At 42.6% G+C, this 21,301-nt stretch overlaps 2 protein-coding genes across 4 annotated transcripts in view; one reads left to right on the top strand and one right to left on the bottom strand.

Moving 5' to 3' along the window:
• Positions 1 to 11,889, bottom strand: part of STXBP2 (syntaxin binding protein 2) — a 44,118-nt gene extending 32,229 nt beyond the window's left edge. For both annotated transcript variants that reach the window (XR_007244018.1, XM_048490921.1), the window contains exon 1: positions 11,774 to 11,889. Coding sequence is in view for 1 of the 2 variants with exons in the window: in XM_048490921.1 (XP_048346878.1) it covers positions 11,774 to 11,810 (37 nt within the window). In the remaining variant the exon portion in view is untranslated. The remainder of the gene's footprint in view (positions 1 to 11,773) is intronic.
• Positions 11,890 to 12,835: 946 nt separating this feature from the next.
• LOC125429617 (resistin-like) lies at positions 12,836 to 19,632 on the top strand. 2 transcript variants are annotated; one of them, XM_048490893.1, is made up of 4 exons: positions 12,836 to 12,856; positions 18,240 to 18,391; positions 19,245 to 19,322; positions 19,425 to 19,632. In XM_048490893.1, the coding sequence occupies exons 2-4, from the start codon at positions 18,259 to 18,261 to the stop codon at positions 19,562 to 19,564; spliced, it is 351 nt and encodes a 116-aa protein (XP_048346850.1). In that variant the 5' UTR covers positions 12,836 to 12,856; positions 18,240 to 18,258; the 3' UTR covers positions 19,565 to 19,632. The 2 variants fall into 2 exon arrangements, with proteins under 2 accessions (XP_048346850.1, XP_048346849.1); XM_048490892.1 differs by lacking the exon at positions 12,836 to 12,856 and adding an exon at positions 16,615 to 16,763.
• The last annotated feature ends 1,669 nt before the right edge of the window (positions 19,633 to 21,301 follow it).

Genomic DNA, 21,301 nt, shown 5'->3' with positions numbered 1-21,301 from the left:
CTCTGAACTTAGATAGAGCTCTATTAGATCAAAAGGGCTGAGTTCCACAGCCTTTGGGGTGTTTGTCATCTCATTTGTAGGTGAAATATCCTTAGTTTCTATGAGGATGTAATTTACCCTGTCCCCTAAAAGCTTGCCTCCAAAAAAGGGCCATGTGTCCACATTTGATTTAGAGAGCATAATCATTGCCCAGGACTTTGGCCAGAGGTGCCTTCACACAGGATGCGATAGCCCTTGCTGAGAATTTCATGAAGTTTAGGTTGGCATCAGTCATGAAGACAGCTGCTTTCTCCAACCTATGGAGGCTAGAACCCTCTAGTTCCGTGGTGGTGAACCTTTGGCACTCCAGATGTTATGGACTACAATTCTCATCAGCCCCTGCCAGCATGGCCAATTGGCTATTTCTTGCTGGAGCAATAAACCCTGTGTGAGCGCCAAAGGTTCACCACCACTGCTCTAGTTCATGTCAGGGAACCCTCTTTTGTTTGACACATTATGACAGAAACCATGCTTTTCATTTGCCCCATTTGCAAATGCTGATACACTGGGGAAGCTCTCTCCTCCTTGATTTCCTGCTTTAAAAATGAATTCTATGTCCTAGTTCCTGAGGCCCCATCCTCCTCCTCCTCCTAGATGTCTTGTGCTTGTGTGTTACACAATGTTGTGGTTACTAGAAAATCTGACCCAGAAAACTAGGTAAACTGGACGTTTAGTACCAAAAACATGCAGATCAGGAACATTCCCATTCCCTTATTATCAGCTTCAGAGATCTACCCACTCCTAGTTAACCTTCATCTCAGCACATATGTGCATTTATAGGAGACAAATTCTGAGAAACAGAATGATCACTACCTTTGTAGTTAATTAGGGAGGGACTGTCAACGTTGCCCAAGAATATTCAGATATTGCAAAACACCTTAAAATGTTTTTACTGGAACAAAGAGTCTCTGGACTGATTTGCAAGTAATTGCTTCCTACCTGGCCAGAAGGATACAGCAGCAGTTTCATTTGCTTAGTGCATTAACTACATTAAGCATGCCAAAAATGACTGTGAATTACTTTTAGGAGCTGTTTTATGTTTGCTGAAAATCAAACGCTTTTAGGTGATTACATAACAGTGTCCCTTGGAAACATGGTATTTTGGAAGAGGAAAGCAAGAAGTAATACCAGAAAGTAGATTAGCAAGAAACAGTGGTAAAGGAAGTCAACCTATGTGGCAGGTCAGCCTCTCAATCCATCCCTCACAAAATGAGAAAGCCACTAACATGTCAGCCAGAAAAAGCAGGAGAGGCTGTTCATAAACCACAATCAAACCTTTTGTTCACGAAGCACAGAAGTTAGACAGTTATATGTTCCATGTAAATGTAGTGGTTTTCACTACATGGGGATGGGCTTGTGTGATATCCCTGTGGCTGGTGTGACTGCTGATCCAGCGCAGCATCGGTGGGTCTTCCACAGGACAGGTTTTCCCACAGTTTCCCTAACCCAGACCACCAGCAATGGCCATCCTTCCACTCTCGGGCCTCTGGAACATTTTCAGTTTTTAGAAAATCAGCAACTGAATGTTGCTAGGTCAGTATGACATCATAACAATGTGTGTAAAAGATTCTCTGAATTCCTAGCTTTCTTTTTTTTAAATGTAGTCTCCCTTTCATTGCTAAGATATATCTCTTCAACAAAAGGGGCTAGAATCTACTTTTCTTTAAATGAAATTGGGGATTCAGAGAACCGGTAATGTTACATAGATATAATGACATTTAATTGCCAAACTCTTTTCTAACAAGACTCCCAGTGGAGAGGAAGTGGCTGCCATGGCGACAGCGTCAGGGTTATGACTGCTATGTGGGTGAGAACATCTACAGGTGATGAGGCAAACAGCCAGTTGCAGATGGCCTCTCCTACTCTATCTGGTGTCCAATATTTGGTACATAATAGTAGATGTGGTCAATTAAGCTAAGTAATTCTCACATCTCAGGTCAAGAAGGGTACAGGGGGTAGTGCAAGGACTACTAAATATCACTACCATACATGAATGGTAGATCTATACTGCTAGACACCTACTGAAACCAAGAATAAACATAATATGCGTTAACAGCAAGCCCTCTTCCATCAAGATCTAACCTGTAATGTTGTAACAGAAGATAGCCTTTCTTGGGGAGAGGTGATTCAACATTTTCCATGCTCCCTCACCATTGTAAAGAAAAGGAATCAGCATTAAGCACACAGGAACCAGGTCTCTCTAAATAAATATTACAGCATTCATTTCTCCTGTGCCTTCTTTTGTAGGCAGAATGGTTAGTACAGAAAAAAATCCATATAGTATCTTTGGAATGCAGACATTTCTAGGGCAAAATAGTAGCCAACCAGAGTCTTATCATTAAGAAGAATTTTGGGAGGTGGTGATGCTTCAAGTCTACCCCGACATAAGAGGACTGCCACCCTGTCTGGCATACAAAAGATACCAAGTGGTAATGCCAGCACATGGATACTGTAGAGTTATGAGAGAAGTTCATGAATCAATTTAGCCAGCGAGCAGTGCCAGAAGATCAGCTATTTGCTCTGTGTACAGTACTGTGCACCACACTGCAGTCTACATGAGTTGGCATGAAACATTTAGCACTTCACTTAGAAAAAGCAGCAAAATTATTGAGATTATGACTAGAAAACAGGGCTGACAAGTTGATGGGTGGATGTGGAAACAGGAAATTTGTGGTTCCTACATATCTTCAACCCTAGAAGTAATTAGACCAGGCCAAGGTATAGCTAGCTTGGCAAGTGCTCAGAGTTCAAAGCAAATTGCCTGAAAATCCAACTCCAGTAGGGATAAGTAGGGATTATTCCTTATTGCAGCATTTTTAAAGAATCATATTACTTTTTTGCAAAAGAACTTTTCCCACCATTTTTCTCAAAAATTACACTGGCATTTACAAACCTGGAGTGAAGATATACGAAAAGGTGGCATAAAGCTACATGAAAATTATAGGTTGCTTGTTTGCCAGTTCAGGAAGACAGTAGAACTGATGAGATTTAATAGTCGTACTGTAAGCACTTCACACACACTCTGAATCTTTAAAGGCAATGGTAATGTAACACAAATTACAAATGGGAAACCAAATCCAAAGTGTGTGTGTGTGTGTGAGAAAATCTTGAGAGCACATTTCTCTTAGTTCAGGCTTGTCACACAAAGAAGCATTCCACCTGCAAGAACAATTTGCTCCTCTGCTCACCTTCTTATTCAGATCCAGTTCTTTTTCCATGTAGGGCTCTTCACGTAAATCATTTAGTTATAAATTCAGAGTAATACCACTGGGGCAGTCTCCTTTTCAAGCTGCATTAATCAAAGTAACTGCCTCTAAGGCAGGGGTGTCCACATATGCCACGGAGGGGGATCCGAACCCTTAAAAGGGCTCATCAGTCCCACGAGCCAGCTGAGGCACAACCCTCCTCCCCCCTGCTCCTAATCTGGGCTGACAGGGCTGCTATGGGCTTGCCTGTCCAGGCAGCCCCTCCCCCCCCAGTGCTGATTTGGGCTGGTGAGGCTGCTGTGGGTTGCTAGTCTAGGCAGGCACACACCCCGCCCCCACTCTGGCCTGGCAAAGCCACTGAAGGCTCACTAGTCCAGACACACACCCCCTCACCAGCTGAGATAGCCACACACACACAGTTCTGATTTGGGCTGGTGAGGTCCTGTGGACTCACCAGTCCAAGCATCCTCTACCAGCTGAGGTAGTCACCCCACCCCCAGTGGGCAGGTGACTCTTGGCAGGTGAGGCTGCTGCGGGCTTGCTTGTCCAGACACTACCCTCCCCACTGCCAATGTGACTTGGCAAACCACTCCCCCACCCCCCATCCCCACCCCCAATGCCTCACCAGCTGAGGCAGCCACCCTCACCCCAGTGCTGATCTGAGCTGGTGAGCCTGCTGGGGGCTTGCCATTTAAGGCAACCCCCACCCTCAGCCCGGCCAAATGAGTGCAACACCTCTGATCTATGGCTTCCTGTGGGATGTGTACTTTCACTTACATAGAAAACATCATGAAGACAAATTGGGACCAGCCTGGCATCCAAAATGGTTGTTAGAATTCAGTAAGATCTTCCCATTCTTGCTGCTGATTATATTTGGAATTTGAAATAAAGTTCCTTTACATTGAAAACCTTTGTCTTAGTAACAAATAAACACAGAATCCCTCTAAAGCAGCGATACTCACTGGTTCAAGAGCCACATGCAGCTCTTTATAATGCCACCTCTGGCTTGTGTGCACATCATTCCAACATGGTATCCATCCCACATTTTAGGAAAATGGCCTTGTATGGGTTTGTGTCAGCATAGATTCTACATATTGGACTGCTCAGATATCACAAAGGAATAGTATTTTTATTCTCAGTGTATGTGAGGGAGTACTGTTGGTTGAGATAGAGCAGTGGTTCTCAACCTTCCTAATTCCGTGACCCTTTAATACAGTTCCTCATGTTGTGGTGACCCCCAACCCTAACATTTATCCATTTTACAGATGGAGAACACTGATGCAGAGAGTCTTAGGCGACCTCTGTGAAAGGGTTGTTTGACACCCAAAGGGATCCCAACCCCCAGGTTGAGAACCACTGAGACAGAGTGTCTATTAAGGCCCTGAACATGGTTCTCTCCAAGCTGTAGCTGCAAGGATAGCTGTACAAGCAGTCTGAGGGTGTGGCTTCACACAAAACAAGAGATTTGGATCAGGGTTCCGATCCATCCCCAACTCAAGAACAAAGCAGTGTACAGACTGTTCTATACTGCTATGTCCCATTTTAAAATAACAGTTCAGAGAAGGAGCTGCCCAAACAAAAAGCTTTCACACCAAAATGTGTCAGTTTATTATTTCACACAATAAACTACTTTCTTAGAAATTGCTAAAGCTTCCTCTCCTGTTCCCCCCTCCTCCCGCCCTCACATTTTTCTACTTCTGCACTGCCATTTTCTTATTGACCATACCTGGAAGATCAGATATCTACATTCAGTTCCAGCAACCAAGACACTCCATGAGCAACAACTAGACAGGTTCAGCCAGTTATGGTTTCATTTCCAGCAAATATTGAAGAATAACACCACCAGCTTACTTTTACCAGTCATGTTTCCCCCTTTGCTCTTCTTTTCCTGCTGTCAAGTCACAGGCAAGAGACATTCATATGTGGTTTACCATTGCCTTTCCCTGCATGAATGACCATAGTATTCCTTGGTGGTCTCCCATCCAAAAAGTGACCAGGGCTGACCCTGCTTTGCCTTTGAGATTTGACGAGATTAGGTGAGCCTAAGCTATCCAGGTCACTTTCCCTTAGAAACCTTCAATCCCTATCCTTCCTCTGTATTCTCGCAGATAAAACTTCACAAGAAATCTTAGCTTGAACGTCTAGCATTATTCAGAGTGAAGCTTCTTCTAAACAATGACAAATAAACATTCTGAGGCATGAGGCCTGACTACAGATGCAGCCCTATAAATACAGTCTTCATTAGACTGCTATCAGGTGCAAGTGTCTTCCACAGCAGTGAATTTCACCAGCAGGATGAGGAAGGATCTTTTCTCAATCGATCCAAAATACCACATGTCCATTATTCCTTGTCTTTGTCCCTTCCCAGCCCCAGAAAGTTTGCCCACTATTTTAGAACAAATTGCAACTTGTAACTCTCACTGCTTTTTTCCAAGTGGAATGGAATTCCAGTAGCTGAGAAATGAAGAGCCTTTGAGAACATAATTGCACAAAATATTTTTCCTAGGTTCATCCACTGATTGGGTCAACCAATACAGTGTTGGAATTTTGTGCTTTCTAAGCACACATAGGCCTGATTTGGATCAGGGACCATGGTGTGTAAGGACAAGGAGCATAAGCACTATTTTCTCAACCGGAAACACCCCAGGGGTTGCTATTTGCCCAGCGGGGAAAACTTTATAGATCATCAGTCTGTGATAAGTTTCTCCAGTGAGGCAAACAATCAGGGTAGTTTCAAGTCAGGAAAACAGCATGGGGAGAGGTTTAAGATCCTCCCATGCCATGGTCCCAATTCAAATGTGCACCCAATTCAAATGTGCATCTGCCTACCCAACTTAGGGATATATTTCAGAAAAAAAGCATTGTGTAGTTAGGCTCTGAGAAGATGGGACTGACCAACAAAAATATTAAGTATGCGTTCAGGTTCATGAAGATGGCCTATTGTTGCCTGTTGCTATATGTGGCAGAACAGCCCCACTCATTTGTGAGCACCACTCCTTTCCAACCATCTGAGATGGCTAGGTTGTCCTGAGCCACTATCTGCTAACATGCTGCTCTCCTGGTCCACCTCACCCTTGGAGAGGTTTATCACTCTCATTTTTCCTTCAGTATACTGCCCATATCTTCTGCTACCCAGTGACTGGTTACTTTGTGGATAGTTTACTGCACTTGCACACTCCCAGAGAAATAGCGATTCAGTGACCAACTGCCTCCCTTCCACTGGTGCCCACTACAAATAGCATGGTTGAATGATGGAAAGTCTAACTGGTATAGAGAAAAACTGAAAGCATTTAAAATAATAATGAATTTACTAAAAGAAAAAGCCCCCACACTCTGTACACAGCACTAGAGCGAGCAAGGAAAACTAAGAAAATGAATAAACATGCATTCCTCTGTCCTTTAACTTGACACATTGACCTAGTTGGTCCTATTCTAATACAGGCTCTTTAAGCTCTTTCCATTACCTTTCCATTACTAGAACCAGGGGGCATTCATTGAAAATGCTGGGGGGAAGAATTAGGACTAATAAAAGGAAACACTTTTTCACGCAACGTGTGATTGGTGTTTGGAATATGCTGCCACAGGAGGTGGTGATGGCCACTAACCTGGATAGCTTTAAAAAGGGCTTGGACAGATTTATGGAGGAGAAGTCGATCTATGGCTACCAATCTTGATCCTCCTTGATCTCAGATTGCAAATGCCTTAGCAGACCAGGTGCTCAGGAGCAGCAGCAGCAGAAGGCCATTGCTTTCTCATCCTGCACGTGAGCTCCCAAAGGCACCTGGTGGGCCACTGCAAGTAGCAGAGTGCTGGACTAGATGGACTCTGGTCTGATCCAGCAGGCTAGTTCTTATGTTCTTATACCTTAAGGACTTTGTCTACACAGACCAACCTCTATGTGTTCCATGTGGCAATGGTGGCCATTAAGATGGACCTCAGGTATGAGAGCTCCTTCCTCTAGCTGGAATTAGCCAAAATGGCCCCCTTTCCCTGAGTGCCAAGGGTTTTATCTCTTCTGATGTCCCACCAACAAGGTCAAATAATCCTTTCCTGAAATATCTAGGAAGATGCCATCAATCCTTTTACACTCTGCTAAGCTTTGTGTCCCTCCTAGGTTTCAAATTCCAAGCAGAGTTGAGATGGCTATTTCATTGTTTTTGCCAAGCAGGGTCATTTGTACTTACAAAGCTTCAATGGTTGGTATTTGCTACAGTTATTGGCAAGATGGGCAATGCTGTCTTCTGCCAACCAAATGTGGTGGTTTTGCAAAGCCCAAATCTCAAAATAAAATGCATTTCTCCACACCATATTACTCCCCCACCCCACTCTGCTGCATTTCCTTTTCTTGCCACAGAGAATGTCTAAGCTCCATCATATGATCACAGCAGCCACAGTTTTCAGATGGCTTATACTGATTTCCTGTCACACTGCCATTGTCAAAGCATGCTGTAAGCATGTTGACAGTACCTTATGGATCAGATCAGACCCATATTGGTACACAATTGTAACAGATTTTCAAGGTATGGTGAATAGATGGCAAGCATGAATCTATGCGGAATCAAACATGTGACATTGTCTGGAGCATGGCCAACTCATTCCACAATAATGTACCATCAATACAGGAATGATTGACTGCAGAGTCATTAATTCTGGTCACATAATTCAATATAAACCCTTTCCATTCACTACCATCCCCGTCTGAACAAGTTTATCTCAAATGGATTTGGAAAAAATTACTGCAAGTAACAACCATGGAAATCGCACAATGATTTCCTGTCACAAAGGCGGGCAAACCGACCAATTTCAACCAAACTCTAGACTTGGGCAGAAAGCTGTCTTCAAACTGTGGGTATTTTATGCTCCACCCTTCCCTTTGTGGTCCAGTCAATCAGCCATATATCTAACATACATAGTACAAATTAGATAATAGGCATTAGCCATAACACTGCCCTTTCGAAGTTACTGAAATGTTAGAAACTAAAAAACAACAACTTACTAGTACAATCTTTTCACTTAGGACAAGACAGCTTAATGTTTCTTTGGTAGTTAAATTACTCCTGCTCTTTTAAAATCAGGCTTTCAAATAGCTATTCACTTTATGACCGGCTGCAAAATAAATGGTAGCTTCACACAGCTACCCCTTTCATCACGCTTTTCAGGGGTCCCCACAGTTTTTGAGCCTGTGGGCATATCTGAAATTCATTGCATGGCGAGTGCAGCAACAAAATGGCTGCCTTAAAATGGCTGTTGTGGGAGGTTCAGCCAGTCAGAAAATGATTGCCACAGTTTAGCTTCATTACGACAGTGAAGGTTCTTGTGCTGTGGTGGCAGCTGCTGTCAAAACAACATTTTAAAAAAATCTGTACATCCAATCAAATCTCCAGTAGTCAGTCAGAAGCCTTGTGGACAAGAACCCTACCTGGCACCACCCACTTGCTGAAAAACACTTGGTGGGCACCAGAAGTGTACCAGATATGTAGCAATGGGAGGGGGAAGGAAAACCACTACTTAATATTTGTACAAGACTATTTTAATACATTGTTTGTTAGAGCAATGTAATGTTAGACTCGCATAATATTGTCCTCAATGTGGGCTTGAAAATAGACAGAGGCAATGGATTAATCAACTAAAAAGTAGACAAAGAAAGTAATTGATGAAGAATCTAAAACAGCCCGGAATCTTTACCCTCTTTTGAAAGTAGTACAGGAAGCCAGTGGTTATGGGACACTTTATAGGGAAAGGGAAGAAGTAAAATCTCATGGTCAGAATACTCAACTACCTTATATTGGCAACACAGCCCAAGAAATGAAGCTTCTAAATGAACAGCACTTTGAGGCTTCTAAGGGACGGCTAGGTTTTACATGGTAATTTAAACAATCCTTATGAATCTATTGCAGTTTAAAACGGCCAGAATTGCAAAACATGCTGTATAAAAAATTGCTGATTTAAAATTAACATCTTGAGTAAAATGTGCACCTCTCAAAATAAAATAAAAATCTTCAGTCAGTTGACAGGTCTAAAAATTAGAAAAATCCTTCCAATAGTCAGCAAAAATGAGTTATAAATGTGTAACTTGTTAAGCATGCCTAGTTACACATAAGTCTGGAAGGTTCTACTTTCACCTTTTAAAATCCAAATTTCGATATCTTTTATGAGGGTAGTGAGTACAGCAAAGAAGATTTAGTCAAAAGCTTTTGCTGATAATTACAGATAATGGGTGGGGAATGGGCAAAGTCTTCCATCTTCACTCACATCATCTCTACCGGCTTTCCTTCCTAGGCCATCCAAAGATATTCCCAGATATTAAATATAAATGAAAGCAAACCAATATATCCCTTTGGACTTAATCTATAACTCCCACATCTCCTATGGACTCATTGACTGACCTTCAGCAATAATAATGTATCTCACAAGGTTGTTGTGAAAGCAAACACATCAAAAAGTTATAAAAGATCAGCCAATTATAAGCACTAATAGCAGCAGTAGCAAAGAATGAGGCCTTATTTATCTTAGTTTTCCATGAGGGAAAGGTTTTAACTGCGTCATCCTGTTTATGAGCTCAGTTGCTACATAAAGACTTGAGGATGAAGGCTCGGAGTTTGTAGGGCAGAGATTCCAAAGCATCAATAATGACATAGAGCTACTCACCATTTCCTCATTGCAACAATGACAACGTCACAACTAGCTACTGCATCATGTACAAATACAGCTCAGTGATGACAAACAAAATAGTAATGTGCGTATGTAGAGAATGCAACAGATTTTAACAACAGTCAGTTACTAATGTTTAATCATTCAGCTCCTTAGTGCACTTAAGAAGTTAGGAAACCCAGTCAATGTGGCATTAAGAAAACAGGCGGGGGGGGGGGGTGCATTGTTAACCTTTTACAAAGGTCAGATCCTAACAATGCTTTCGGCTTATTTGTGAATATAAAATAAAGGGTTACATACTGCAACCCTAAGAATGCAGACACTTATGAAGTTTAGTTGGCAAGCACAGCTCCGAGAAGGAAGGAATGAGATTCTAAAATGTTTCCTTTTCTTTCATATGAATTAGTTAAATGAATAATGCACATTAACCTAAACTTACTTTAACAAAACGATATAACATGAGCATTACAAGCAAATTGATCTCCTATCCCTTGCCTTACATAACGCAGGGACCTAACCTGCTGCCAACGATCTTATAGCCCTTACCCTTAGTATATTTAGTCTTTTAGACTTACTTTTCAGAAAGTGTAAATAAGACTGTGCACTTTAGTGTTAAACTGAAAAGCCACTCCCTGGTGAAATATTTTATTTTAAAATGAAGAACAGTTCATTTCTAACAAGAACAGGCTCGGCTAACTCAAAATTGGCATATATGCGAGGACTATGATGGTACAGGAGACTGGACAGAAGAATTTTTAGCAACCTGACCCAACTCCTGCCATTTTATCAGGCTTGTCCAAGCCCCTGTCAAGGAAAACATAACAGACTTATTCAGTCAGATAGCAATAGTGGTGAAATACAATTGAAGGAAGATGGTGATGAATCAGAAAGGATGAGGACCAAATTAGATATGATTGAGTAACTAGCTACATCTTATCAAAACAGCAGTGTGTGTGTGAACACCTGATAAAGTGTCACAGGCCCAATCAGGATCAAGCTGTTGCAGCATTTTTACATCACTTTAAAATGGTAGTGCCAGCCTTGTGGAGGCCATAAAGATGTTGAATTTGACCCTAAGAGAACTACTGAAAGCAAAAAAAGGGAATAAGATGGTTGATCATCCTGGAGACAGCTGAAGCTGCTAATCTTAGAGAAAACAGCACCACAACTAGGGGATCCCTTCGGGCAGGTTCCAAGAAGAAAGAACATAATTCAGTATACCCACTAGCTAAACTTAAATACTTGATAAAAACAAACCCTATAAGAAGTTCAACGACAAAACAACAGTTCAAGATCAATTTCCTACTATTTGGTTGAAGGGGCTAAGGGATATCTGTCAGAGACAGAGTGATTCCAATCTACACTTGCAGTCAACCCGTACGGAAGAAGCTTTGTGGTTAAAACCCAACGAGTTTGTCCATGGGATGTTAGAGGAAAAGGGGCAAAAGAACCTAAAACTACTGTAACGGTGGAAAAGAAAGAGAACGACAGGAGCTTATCAGAACAGGTTCAACCAGTGGCCCAATTCCCCTGGGAAAGGAGGGGCTGCTCAGCCCTGCCCCCCTTCAAGGATCCTCCTATCAGAGAAGGTGACCTGCGAAAACGATCAGAAGTGTGGAGTTCTGACGTGCAGTAAAAGATGTGGGTCAAACACCACCACCATCACCCCCGCCCGTCCCCCCCCCCGCCACACCCACACATACGCGTTTGCCTCCAATGGGACAGGCACGCTTTTTGGTAGGGCGCGCAAAAACAGAGAGATCGGAGGAAACGACACATTTGCAAGTCTTTTGCCCGGGAAAGCGAAGAGACACGCGCTGGTCCAAGCACAGCACAGCACCGCCCGCCCCCCACTTCAATGCCCAGTCCGCACTCACTCTCGCCCACCACCGCCTTCAGGCCAGTCGGCGCCATGGCCCCCGAGCGAGCCCCACTCCGGTTCTCGCTTCCCCACAGGCCTCCACTTCCGTGTCCGAAGACGGACGGGGCGTCACACGGCAGCCCTGGGGACTCCCCCTCCTCCTGAGCCCGCCCCTGGGGACACACCCCTCGTGCGAAGGAGCCGGCTGCTCTGCAAGGAAGGCTGACGCAGCCGCTGACTAGAAAGTGGCCCTGCGGTCCTGTGCGCTGAGTTTCGCCGGTCGGTTGCAGCGAAGCCTTCACGTCAGCTGGCCTTGCTTGGAGCGAGTTGGACTCCTTCGCACAGCAGTGCGCGTGTTTGCTGGGTTGGGCCTCAACAACTCCATTCTTCTGGAGCTGTGTTCTTAAAGGTGGCTGTGGTTTAGTTCCTCACTTATTTAGAGTTGAGGAAAGAAAAGATGGAGTTCGCTTATTTACACATGGTTTTTTTTCACCTACAAGGTGCTCAAAGTGGAATATGATAACAAAATCCTGAAAGAATTCTAGAAGCAAAAAATAAACCACAAGGGACAATTACCTAGTCACAGTTTTTGCATATGTACCTATCACTGTAAATTGTTTATGTCAAAGAGTAGTGCCAGAGCAACTCCAGGCCTTTTTGAATGACACATCTGCCCTAGTTCCTTTCAATAAGACCAGACTATGAAGCAGAGATGATGGGTGGCTTTAGCTGGTTTCTATTTGAATGTAGACAAAGAATGTGCTTCCTTCTTGTTCCTGAAGCTATCAAAAGCCTTTGATAAGGTGGAGAGTTTGGTGTCAGTTGTAGGTATTCATTTACCTCATTCAGCACAAGCTGTACTGAGAGTCGCTTGGTATTTTTTAAACTTCATTTGTAGTGCGCCTTTCTCAATGAGGCTTAAGATGGATTACAAAATATAGGAAACAATTCAGTCAGACAGCATGAGACACGCTGTAACAATGCATTATGACTAGGATTACGTAAAGTAAGGAACAATGCAAACAAAACTGTCAGCGGCATAATATACTGCCAGCAGTGCTGAGAGATGTTTACAGGGGTATGAGAGAGAGCAATGAAAGTAAGTGAAATACAGTAAATATTAGAATAGAATGCAAGCACCCTCCTGGATTCTTCCATTGGACTGCCATTCTGATCCCTTGATTAAAATGATCTGGTGAAGATTTCAGTTTTACTAATTCTATGGAATGATGAAAGCATTGGAGCCTTCCTGACCGCCTTAGGCATGTTGTTCCACAGGTGGTTGCCACCAAAGAAAATGCACATAACCAATGGATAGACTACAAAACAGTTGTTATGTGCATGCTCCACTAATCTCTGGATAGTAACCAAGCTGTTATGTTCTGTATTTGCTGAGTTTTCAAGTTGACTTTAAAGGCCAACCTATATAGAGTACATAACAATAGTCTAGCTGCAAGCTTACTGGGACATGGATCATTTATTTATTTACTTATTTTATTATTTAAATTTATAGACATTGGGGACAGATCAAGATAGGGAGCCATTTTGCAAGCTAAATGAAAGTGGTATTTTTGCAGCTGCATTAACTTACTGCATTAACTTAGAATGCTGAGTACAGTGTAACCTGTGGGCTCCTCACTAAGTCAGTGAGTGTCAGCTAGATCCATCAGCTATGGGGCGTGCAATGCTCTGTAAGATTCTGGCTAATCCTATGTCATGTCAGGCTTCAGCTTCAACTTGTTCAAGAGATGTGCTTTGGAATGGCTTAAATCCGAGATCTCCAGCATTTTGTCTGTGGGTATCATGGAGCTTGACGACACCTTTCTTGGTGCCCACCAAATATTTTTAGAAAGTGATTGGAGCTAGATAGGGTTCTTACCCAGTAGAGCTTCTGATGAGCCACTGGAGAACTGATTGGCTAGGCAGATTAAAATAGTATTATTTCAGTAGTAACTGCCACCACCATTTTGTCTTTATTCTCCTCCACTCCACTTTCACAGCATATTTTTTTAAAATTCCAAATTTTAAAATTCCAAATTTTAAAATTACAAATTTAAAAATTCCAAATTTTAAAAATTCCAAATTTTAAAAATTCCAAATTTTCTCTGCAATTAGACTTTTTCCTGTGTGTATGGCTTCACTTCCTGCAACAGAAATTTTGTGGCTGTTCCCCGCAACGTATCAGAATTTCAAAGGTACCTGCAGGCACTAAAAAGTTGGGAACCCCTGGTTTAAATCAATTCTTATGAATTGGACTAAGATGGTTGCTATTGGAGACTAGCTGTCAGCAGTGTACAACTTGCCTTGTGTGGGCTCCAAAAGGCTCAGTTTCATTTCCCATGTTCAGTCTCAACTCCTTGGGAGAGATCATCTGCAGTTTTGCAGTTGCATGTCATCAATATGCAGATTATTGTGTAGACTGTCTAATAGTGCTGCAGAGCTCCTGAGCCAGTGCTTGGGTACTGTAGTTACATTTTTAAAGGTGAATGCTTATATGAAGGAGGTAATTCTGGTTGGGAAAGATGAGGTCTTGAGGGTATTGAGCTTCCCATGTTTATACTGCCTGCTGACTCTCGCTGATTCAGTTAGGCGTGTGGTAGCTGTACGGGAACCATCAGTACTGAAAGAGAAGCAAGTTAATTCAACTCCAAAAATGCTTTCTTCCTTTCTCAGTTAGGCCTGAGGTTGACTCCCAATCTTAATCTGGTGGCCACAGGGATCCTTGCCACAGTGACCTGAGGGCTAGACCACTGAAACATGCTGCATGTGGGTTGGCCCTTGAAAACTCAGAAACTACAGGATGCCACTGCTTAATGACTATGAGGAACTATATAGAGTATGCATATCACCATCATCATTGATGTCATTCTCCTCTTCTATATATCGAACTCCCACATATGCTCTCTGCCTGCACGTATTTAAATCCACAGATGGGAGGCCTGCTCACCCCAAACAGATGTTTCTGCAGACTTGGGGTTTAAATCCCCCCCTTTTAAAGGAAAGACTGCTCATGTGCAGTGTACTTACCTGCTAAACTGGTGGCCAGGTCCAAGGAGGAAAGCTGCCAAGCTGTTGTGCCATTGCGGGATGGAGGCAGATGCTCTGGGTTTCAGTGTGGCAGTGGGAGATGGAGGTAGCTGCTCTAGAGCCTGCATATATAGCCTCCATCCCCTACTGGCCCAATCAGGCCCACAGCAGCTGCCTCTGTCCTTTGTGGGGCAGCTGCACACCTTGCCCCAGCTGGGCCGGTGAGGGGAAGCTGCCGTTTCAAAAGAAGTTACCAGCAGTTGTTGGTGGGTAAGTGGGAAGAACTTCAAGGGTGGAGGAAAGAGGGAATGAAGCAAAGTGGGGAGGAAGGGATTCACACACTCTGCAAGTTTCTTGTGAGTCCTCACTTATGTTTTAATAGTGAGGTTGCCAAATCTTTGGATATTTAAACCTGGTGACTGGAGCTGTGAAACAGCAAGACAAATGTTTCTACAAACCTGAAAAAGACCCCAGATTTGCTGAAAAATGTGAATTATAAAAAGGTTTTGGGCAAGTTTGGGGATTTTAATAACCCCAAAATGAGCACCTGTAGCTTTAAGCAGTGGATTCCCTCAGTTTCTGTTGCTAGGCAACTACAGCATTCCAAAAAAAATTTCTATCAGCAAAGGGAAGTAAAGGGAAGGGGGGGGGGGTAGAGCACTTTCTGGACCTATCTTTTGCCTATGAGGGAGGACTCACTGTGGTCAGTGAGTACTGCCAGCTCCAGGATGGGAAATTCCTGGATATTTTATGGTAAAGTCTGAGAAAGACAGCGTTGGGAGAGGCCGGGGGGGGGGGGGGCAGATCTCTGTTGTTTAGAGTTCAGTTTTAATTCCAGGGGATCTCTAGGTCCTACCTAGAGGGTTTTTTAAAAATTCAATTTATACCCCTAGGGTTGGCAACCCTGGGCCTGGGAGCAACCTCTCGGTAACTAGATGACTCAACTAGTTCTGGCTGCTTTCTACTGTTTAACAGCAACCACCCTGTGAAAGCCAGTGTGGTGTAGAGATTAGACTAGGGCTTCAGAGAAGGTTCTGTGTGCTGTAGGCTCAAATCCCCATCTTGCTGTGGAAGCTCATGGGTGATTTTGGACCAGTCACATACTTTCAGTGTAACCTACCGCACAGGGTTGTGTGTGGACAAAAAGGAGAGGAAGCTTCTTTAGTCCCCACTGTTGGGAAAGACTGTAGTTTTCCAAGGTAGAGGCTGCAAGGGGAGGAAGGAGACAGAAAAGATAGGCAGATAAAGGTAGTTTGGCTGTTGGATGGGAAGGAGATAAGGTTGCCAACTCCAGCTTGAGGGATTCCTGGAGACTTAAGTGTTGGAGTGGAACCCAAGGAAGGTGGGGTTTGAGGAGGGGAAACAAGAGTGTAATGCCCTAGACTGCACTGTCCAGAGCAGCCGTTTCCTCCAGGAGAACTAGGCTTGCCAACCTCCAAGTGAGGGCTGGAGATCACCCAGAATGTCGTGATCCAAACCGGAAGTCAACTGTGTGTGAACCTTTCATTATACATTCTGCACCCTGTTAAAACAGTGACAATGAGTACACCATGCACTTGATGTCTGCTTTCCTGGAACTTGAAAGGAGGAAGCTGTTCATATTAATATTTGTTGCTGTTTTCGTCTGAAGAACAGGGATCTCATTGTTTGCATTGTTTGCACTGAGAAATGGGGTTTCTTTCAGCAGATCACCAAATTGATATTTCCTGGAAAAAGCCCCGCACTATCATTATTTCCCCAAATCTGCTATCGTTAAGTAAATATTTTTGCTTGTTTTGCATCATAAATATTGAGCAAATCTGGAAATTTTATAAGATTGTGTAAGGAATTGCTTCAGGCATTGTCCAGCTGTGGACAGGAGATTAACGTTGTTTGAAAAGTGTAAGTTTACCTTGTTGAGAAATGCTGCAACTTAGCTGTATTTAAAGGGGACAGTGTGCTTCATTAGTGACACTGAAAGAAACTCTTGCTTCTAGAAGGTAAGTGTGTGTTTGTTAGACAGAGCTGGGAGGGGAAATAATGGGACATAGGAATTTGTTTCATATATGTGTATATTCCAACAGAAACTGCCAATAGAAACTTTGCCAAACTGCCTTAACATGTGATCCATACATTCTGATCTGGGTCATAGGTGTGTTTTAAAAAAAAAGTTTTTAGAATTTTTTGAGAGTTTTTAAAAACTCTCAATAATTTGTTTTTAATGGGCTATATTGATTACCAATTATATCATATATTGATGCAGGTAATGTTTTGAGAACACTGAGTGAAGTATCTGTAGCAGTTTTTTTAAAACTGAATTGCAAATACAAATAAGCAATTGCTAGGAAAAGACCACACAAAAATTAGTTCACCTTCCTTTCCTCCCTGCTGTAGCTGCAGGACTTCGGTTCTACTGCACAGCAGATGGAGAAGAAATACAGGCGATGGATATGTGGAAGAACATGTTGGAAGTGCAGATGCAAAATGCATACTTTATCATTGTTTTGGAGCACTGAAAGTGGTAGGATCTCTGGGGTCCTGGTCATTCTAGCTACATTTCTTTGATGGGTTCATTTGGATGAAATCTCTAAGCTGTTAATGTAACCTCAGCTGATGGGTTCAGTGGGGCAGACCTTGGGAGTGCAGGTTATTTCCCCCCCTCAAAATCATTCCTTCAATATGCTTTCCTCTCAAGAATTCAGGTACAGAATTATTCTTATAAACACACATCTGCAACTCAATAGGAAGAAGAAAATGGAGAGGGGATTTTAAGAAGAAAAACAAACCGCAGAGAAAGGATTCACACTCCAGTGCATGCAGGAGGAGAGGGACTAGGGAGAGTGCTTGTTTTGCATGTACAATGTCTCAAGTTCAGTTCCCAGCATTTCCAGTTAAAAATATCACGTAGTGGGTGGTATGAAAGACCTCTACTTGAGATCATAGCAAATAGCTGCCAGTCAGAGTAGGCAATACCAGTCTTCATAGACTGATAGTATACTCAGGCATCTTTGTGTATTCCAAAACAAATATGGATCTATGTACAAAATCTCAGCCTATTTTTTAAAAAGGAAATTATGTATGTATTATTTGTTTATTTAAAATACATTTACACTCTGCTTGGGTTAAGGCAGATTACAATTTTAAAAAAGCATATTAACATATGATATAATCACAATTATCCCCTCCCTCCCCCCCAAAATAACTGCATCTTAAATCATAGTTTTTTTTTTAAAAAAAAACCTAAATAAAATCATCTATGATGATTTATGGTTTCACATAAAGTCCCTCAACCATTCCCTTTATTTGGCTTTTTTTGGCTTCTTTTCCAACAGTGCGGAAGAATTTTATTAACTTTGTTAGATTTTTAATTGGTTGTTATAAAGTTATTATGTGATAAGGAACTCTTGTCTCCTTCCAGATTCTGCCACCCTGGCATGGCATAGTATATGATGGCTTGACATTTCTCTTCTCCACAGGAAGTTCTGCACCGGGATAATGAAGACAGCCATATTCTTGCTGTTTGTAGCGCTGATCCCTTCTCAGTATATACGTGCTCAGTCATGTGCTCAGTCATGTGCAGTTGATAATGTGATTAACCTGATGATCAAGTCGTCCTCTGAAGCACTAGGTATTCAGTTCTGTGAAACCTTCAGCTTGATAAATTCTTGGAGATTTGGGAGCAGAGGTTTAGAGACAATATCGTGTAGTTAGTTGTTAGTGTGTTGGATTGGGCTGTTTTCACTGTTTTCACACTGCTGTTTTTGGCCCATGCAGAATCCGCCATAGTCCCTCTTTCCCTCCTGCCCTGCTAGCACAACAAATTATTCCTCAGGCAAGGGCCTGAAAGGTCCAGTTTTCATCTTCCCCCCTCTGTAGTCCAGATCAGAGGAGAAAAGCTCTTTTATTGTGGCTAGCTCACTTTCACTCAGGATAGCTATCTGTTTTTGGGTAAGGCACATAGCTGTGCTCTGCCTCCTCCATGCCCTGTGAATTCCCTCTCTATTTTACAGATTTGTATTGCATGCAGCACCCCAAGAAAGAAAATGGAATGAGATATCAGCAACTTGAAGATGCCCATACTCAATTTGTTGTATTTGTCATAGATGAACTGATTTGGTCTGCTATAAAGGATAAAGGAAAAACATATACAAATGTTATTTTTATGACCAGGACAGACATGACCCAGAGTTGTTTGAATGTGATTTCTGTTTTGGAAATGACAGTGAATTTCTTTTACTTCTTGCTGTCAGCTTAGTTATTCAGGTAGTACTTGACCTGAGCACTAACATTAAAGGGGATTTTCCTCCCTTGCCTGCAATTCTGGAGACTGTGGGCACTCATTCAAATTAACAGACCATGCATCTGGGTCTACCAGAGAAGCAGATCGCTGGACTAGGTGGGTCATTAGTCTGATCCATTAAGGGTGCTCTTATGTACTTAAGGGTGACTATGGTTAAAGTAACGATTGTCTTGCCTTGCAGGGACTTCAGCCCTCTCAAAACTTGATATTATTTGTACCAGTGTGACATCACGTGGGGCTGATGCCTTCTGTCCTTCAGGTGAGTCATGTGATAGAGGGGGAGAGAATTAAGAATTGGGAATTGAGGACAAGGTGAAGTGTTCTGCTGCCTTTCCCTTTCACCTCTTTCTTTTCATCCTAGGTTACAAGCCCACTGGCTGCGCCTGTGGAATGGCTTGTGGGTCCTGGGATATCCGTGGCAATTCTGCTTGCCACTGCCAGTGTCAGAACATAGACTGGACTTCTGCCCGGTGTTGCAAACTAGGTCTTGTCGGCAGCTGATAGTGCTTAGAACCATACTGGCTGTTTGGTTGTAGCTACTGTGCTCAATAAAAGCATTTATAATTGCAGAACAGTCTAATGTTTGAGTTTTTCCCTGAATTCATTGAGGAATGGTAGCTCCCTAGCAATGATAAATTGGGAGCATTGCAGAACTAATAGGGCATTGGTGCCATTCCATATTTGTAGTAAGAATTGCAACTTTTATGTGAAGACAGCAGCATGTATCCAATCTTGAACTGGAGGAAGCTTAGGCTTCCATTAGAGGAAGAGCCATTTAAGTTGGAGGAAGGGTCCTTAGGCCAGAAGAAGGCCACCCCTTTCCTTAGTGGAGTGGTAGGATATATGCCATTACCAATATAAGTGATTTGTACTTTAATATATTGTCCCAACAAGACCTCCTAATAGTGAGCCCATCCATCCATCCATCCATCCATCCATCCATCCATCCATCCACCCACCCACCCACCCACCCACCCATCCACCCATCCACCCATCCACCCATCCATCCATCCATCCATCCATCCATCCATCCATCCATCCATCCATCCATCCACCCATCCATCCATCCATCCATCCATCCATCCATCCATCCATCCATCCATCCATCCATCCATCATTCTAGCATAAGACATCATTCTAGCATAAGACACCTTCGACAATACATATTCTAGCATAACTTTCTCCAAAAGGGGCTCAAAGGCAGGCTGAAATAGCAGTCATAATTGCTTTACTTTCTTATAATCATGGTAGACAAAGACATTGGTAGCTGCATAATCCACTGTAAAATCCTAAAATAAAATAAAAGTTGTCATGTAATTTGAGACCAACTGAAATAACACAGCTTTTGAGTTCTCCAGAATTCTTCATCAGGCTAGATACTGAAAAAAGTGGAGGGGGAGATCTTTCGGGCCATGATTTTACAGTCTATGTCTGCATCCTGCCTGGACCAAAGGCTGACTTGTCATGGACACTTGCTGTATTAAATTGCACATTTGGGCTTTGGGAAGAAGATTAAAAAAATGAAAGCCATCGAACTGAAAACTTCAAAAAACAGTGGTTGATTAAATGTTTCTTGAATGCCAAATGTAACACAGAGGTCTCTGTCAGGTGGATGAGAAGAGAAGAAAAACATGATAGTATTTTTATTAATGATACCAAAGTTTAATTTTAGTGCTTTGATTTGTCTAAAGTAGGAAAAAAACAAAATTCATTCCAAAAAGAGAGGGACTATTGAAATGGAGGAAAAAGAACACGGAAAAATGCATTAGGTCCCTCCCAATTAGGTTTCATTGGTTCTGTACCCCAATTTGCACTCTGTTGACTCTTTACAGGCACTCTTTACAGAGTGCCTCAAGTGCATACAAACACAGGATTATGGCCTCTCTTTTTTTGATACCATGCCAGAGATGTGTGTGTGTGAAGTGTTGTCAAGTTGCAGTAGACTTCTACTGACCCCTGGTGGGGTTTTCAAGGCAAGTGATTAAGCAGAGAAGGTTTGCCATTGCCTTCCTCTGCAGAGTCTACCTTGGAGGTTTCCCTTCAAAGTGCTGAACCAACTTAGCTTCCAAGATCTGATAAGATTGGGCTATACTATGCCATTCCACAGACTATGCCAGAGATACTATGCCAATATACCACTGAAAAGATTTTCATTCAAACAGGTGTGTCTGATTGTTTGCTGGGTTCGATTATGGGCACAACAATACATGGGAATAGCAATTCATGCTGGTCTTGAAT

Source organism: Sphaerodactylus townsendi, linkage group LG03 (assembly GCF_021028975.2).
Source record: "Sphaerodactylus townsendi isolate TG3544 linkage group LG03, MPM_Stown_v2.3, whole genome shotgun sequence".
NCBI lineage: Eukaryota > Metazoa > Chordata > Lepidosauria > Squamata > Sphaerodactylidae > Sphaerodactylus > Sphaerodactylus townsendi.
This window is presented reverse-complemented; position numbering and strand designations above follow the sequence as displayed.

What these genes read in the sequence shown, in the direction of transcription:
- LOC125429617 (XM_048490893.1), top strand. Translation starts at nt 18,259, where the DNA reads ATGAAGACAGCCATATTCTTGCTGTTTGTAGCGCTGATCCCTTCTCAG. An exon ending in GTCGTCCTCTGAAGCACTAG is followed by an intron (nt 18,392 to 19,244) that starts GTATTCAGTTCT and finishes CTTGCCTTGCAG; the next exon opens with GGACTTCAGCCCTCTCAAAA. An exon ending in TGATGCCTTCTGTCCTTCAG is followed by an intron (nt 19,323 to 19,424) that starts GTGAGTCATGTG and finishes TTTTCATCCTAG; the next exon opens with GTTACAAGCCCACTGGCTGC.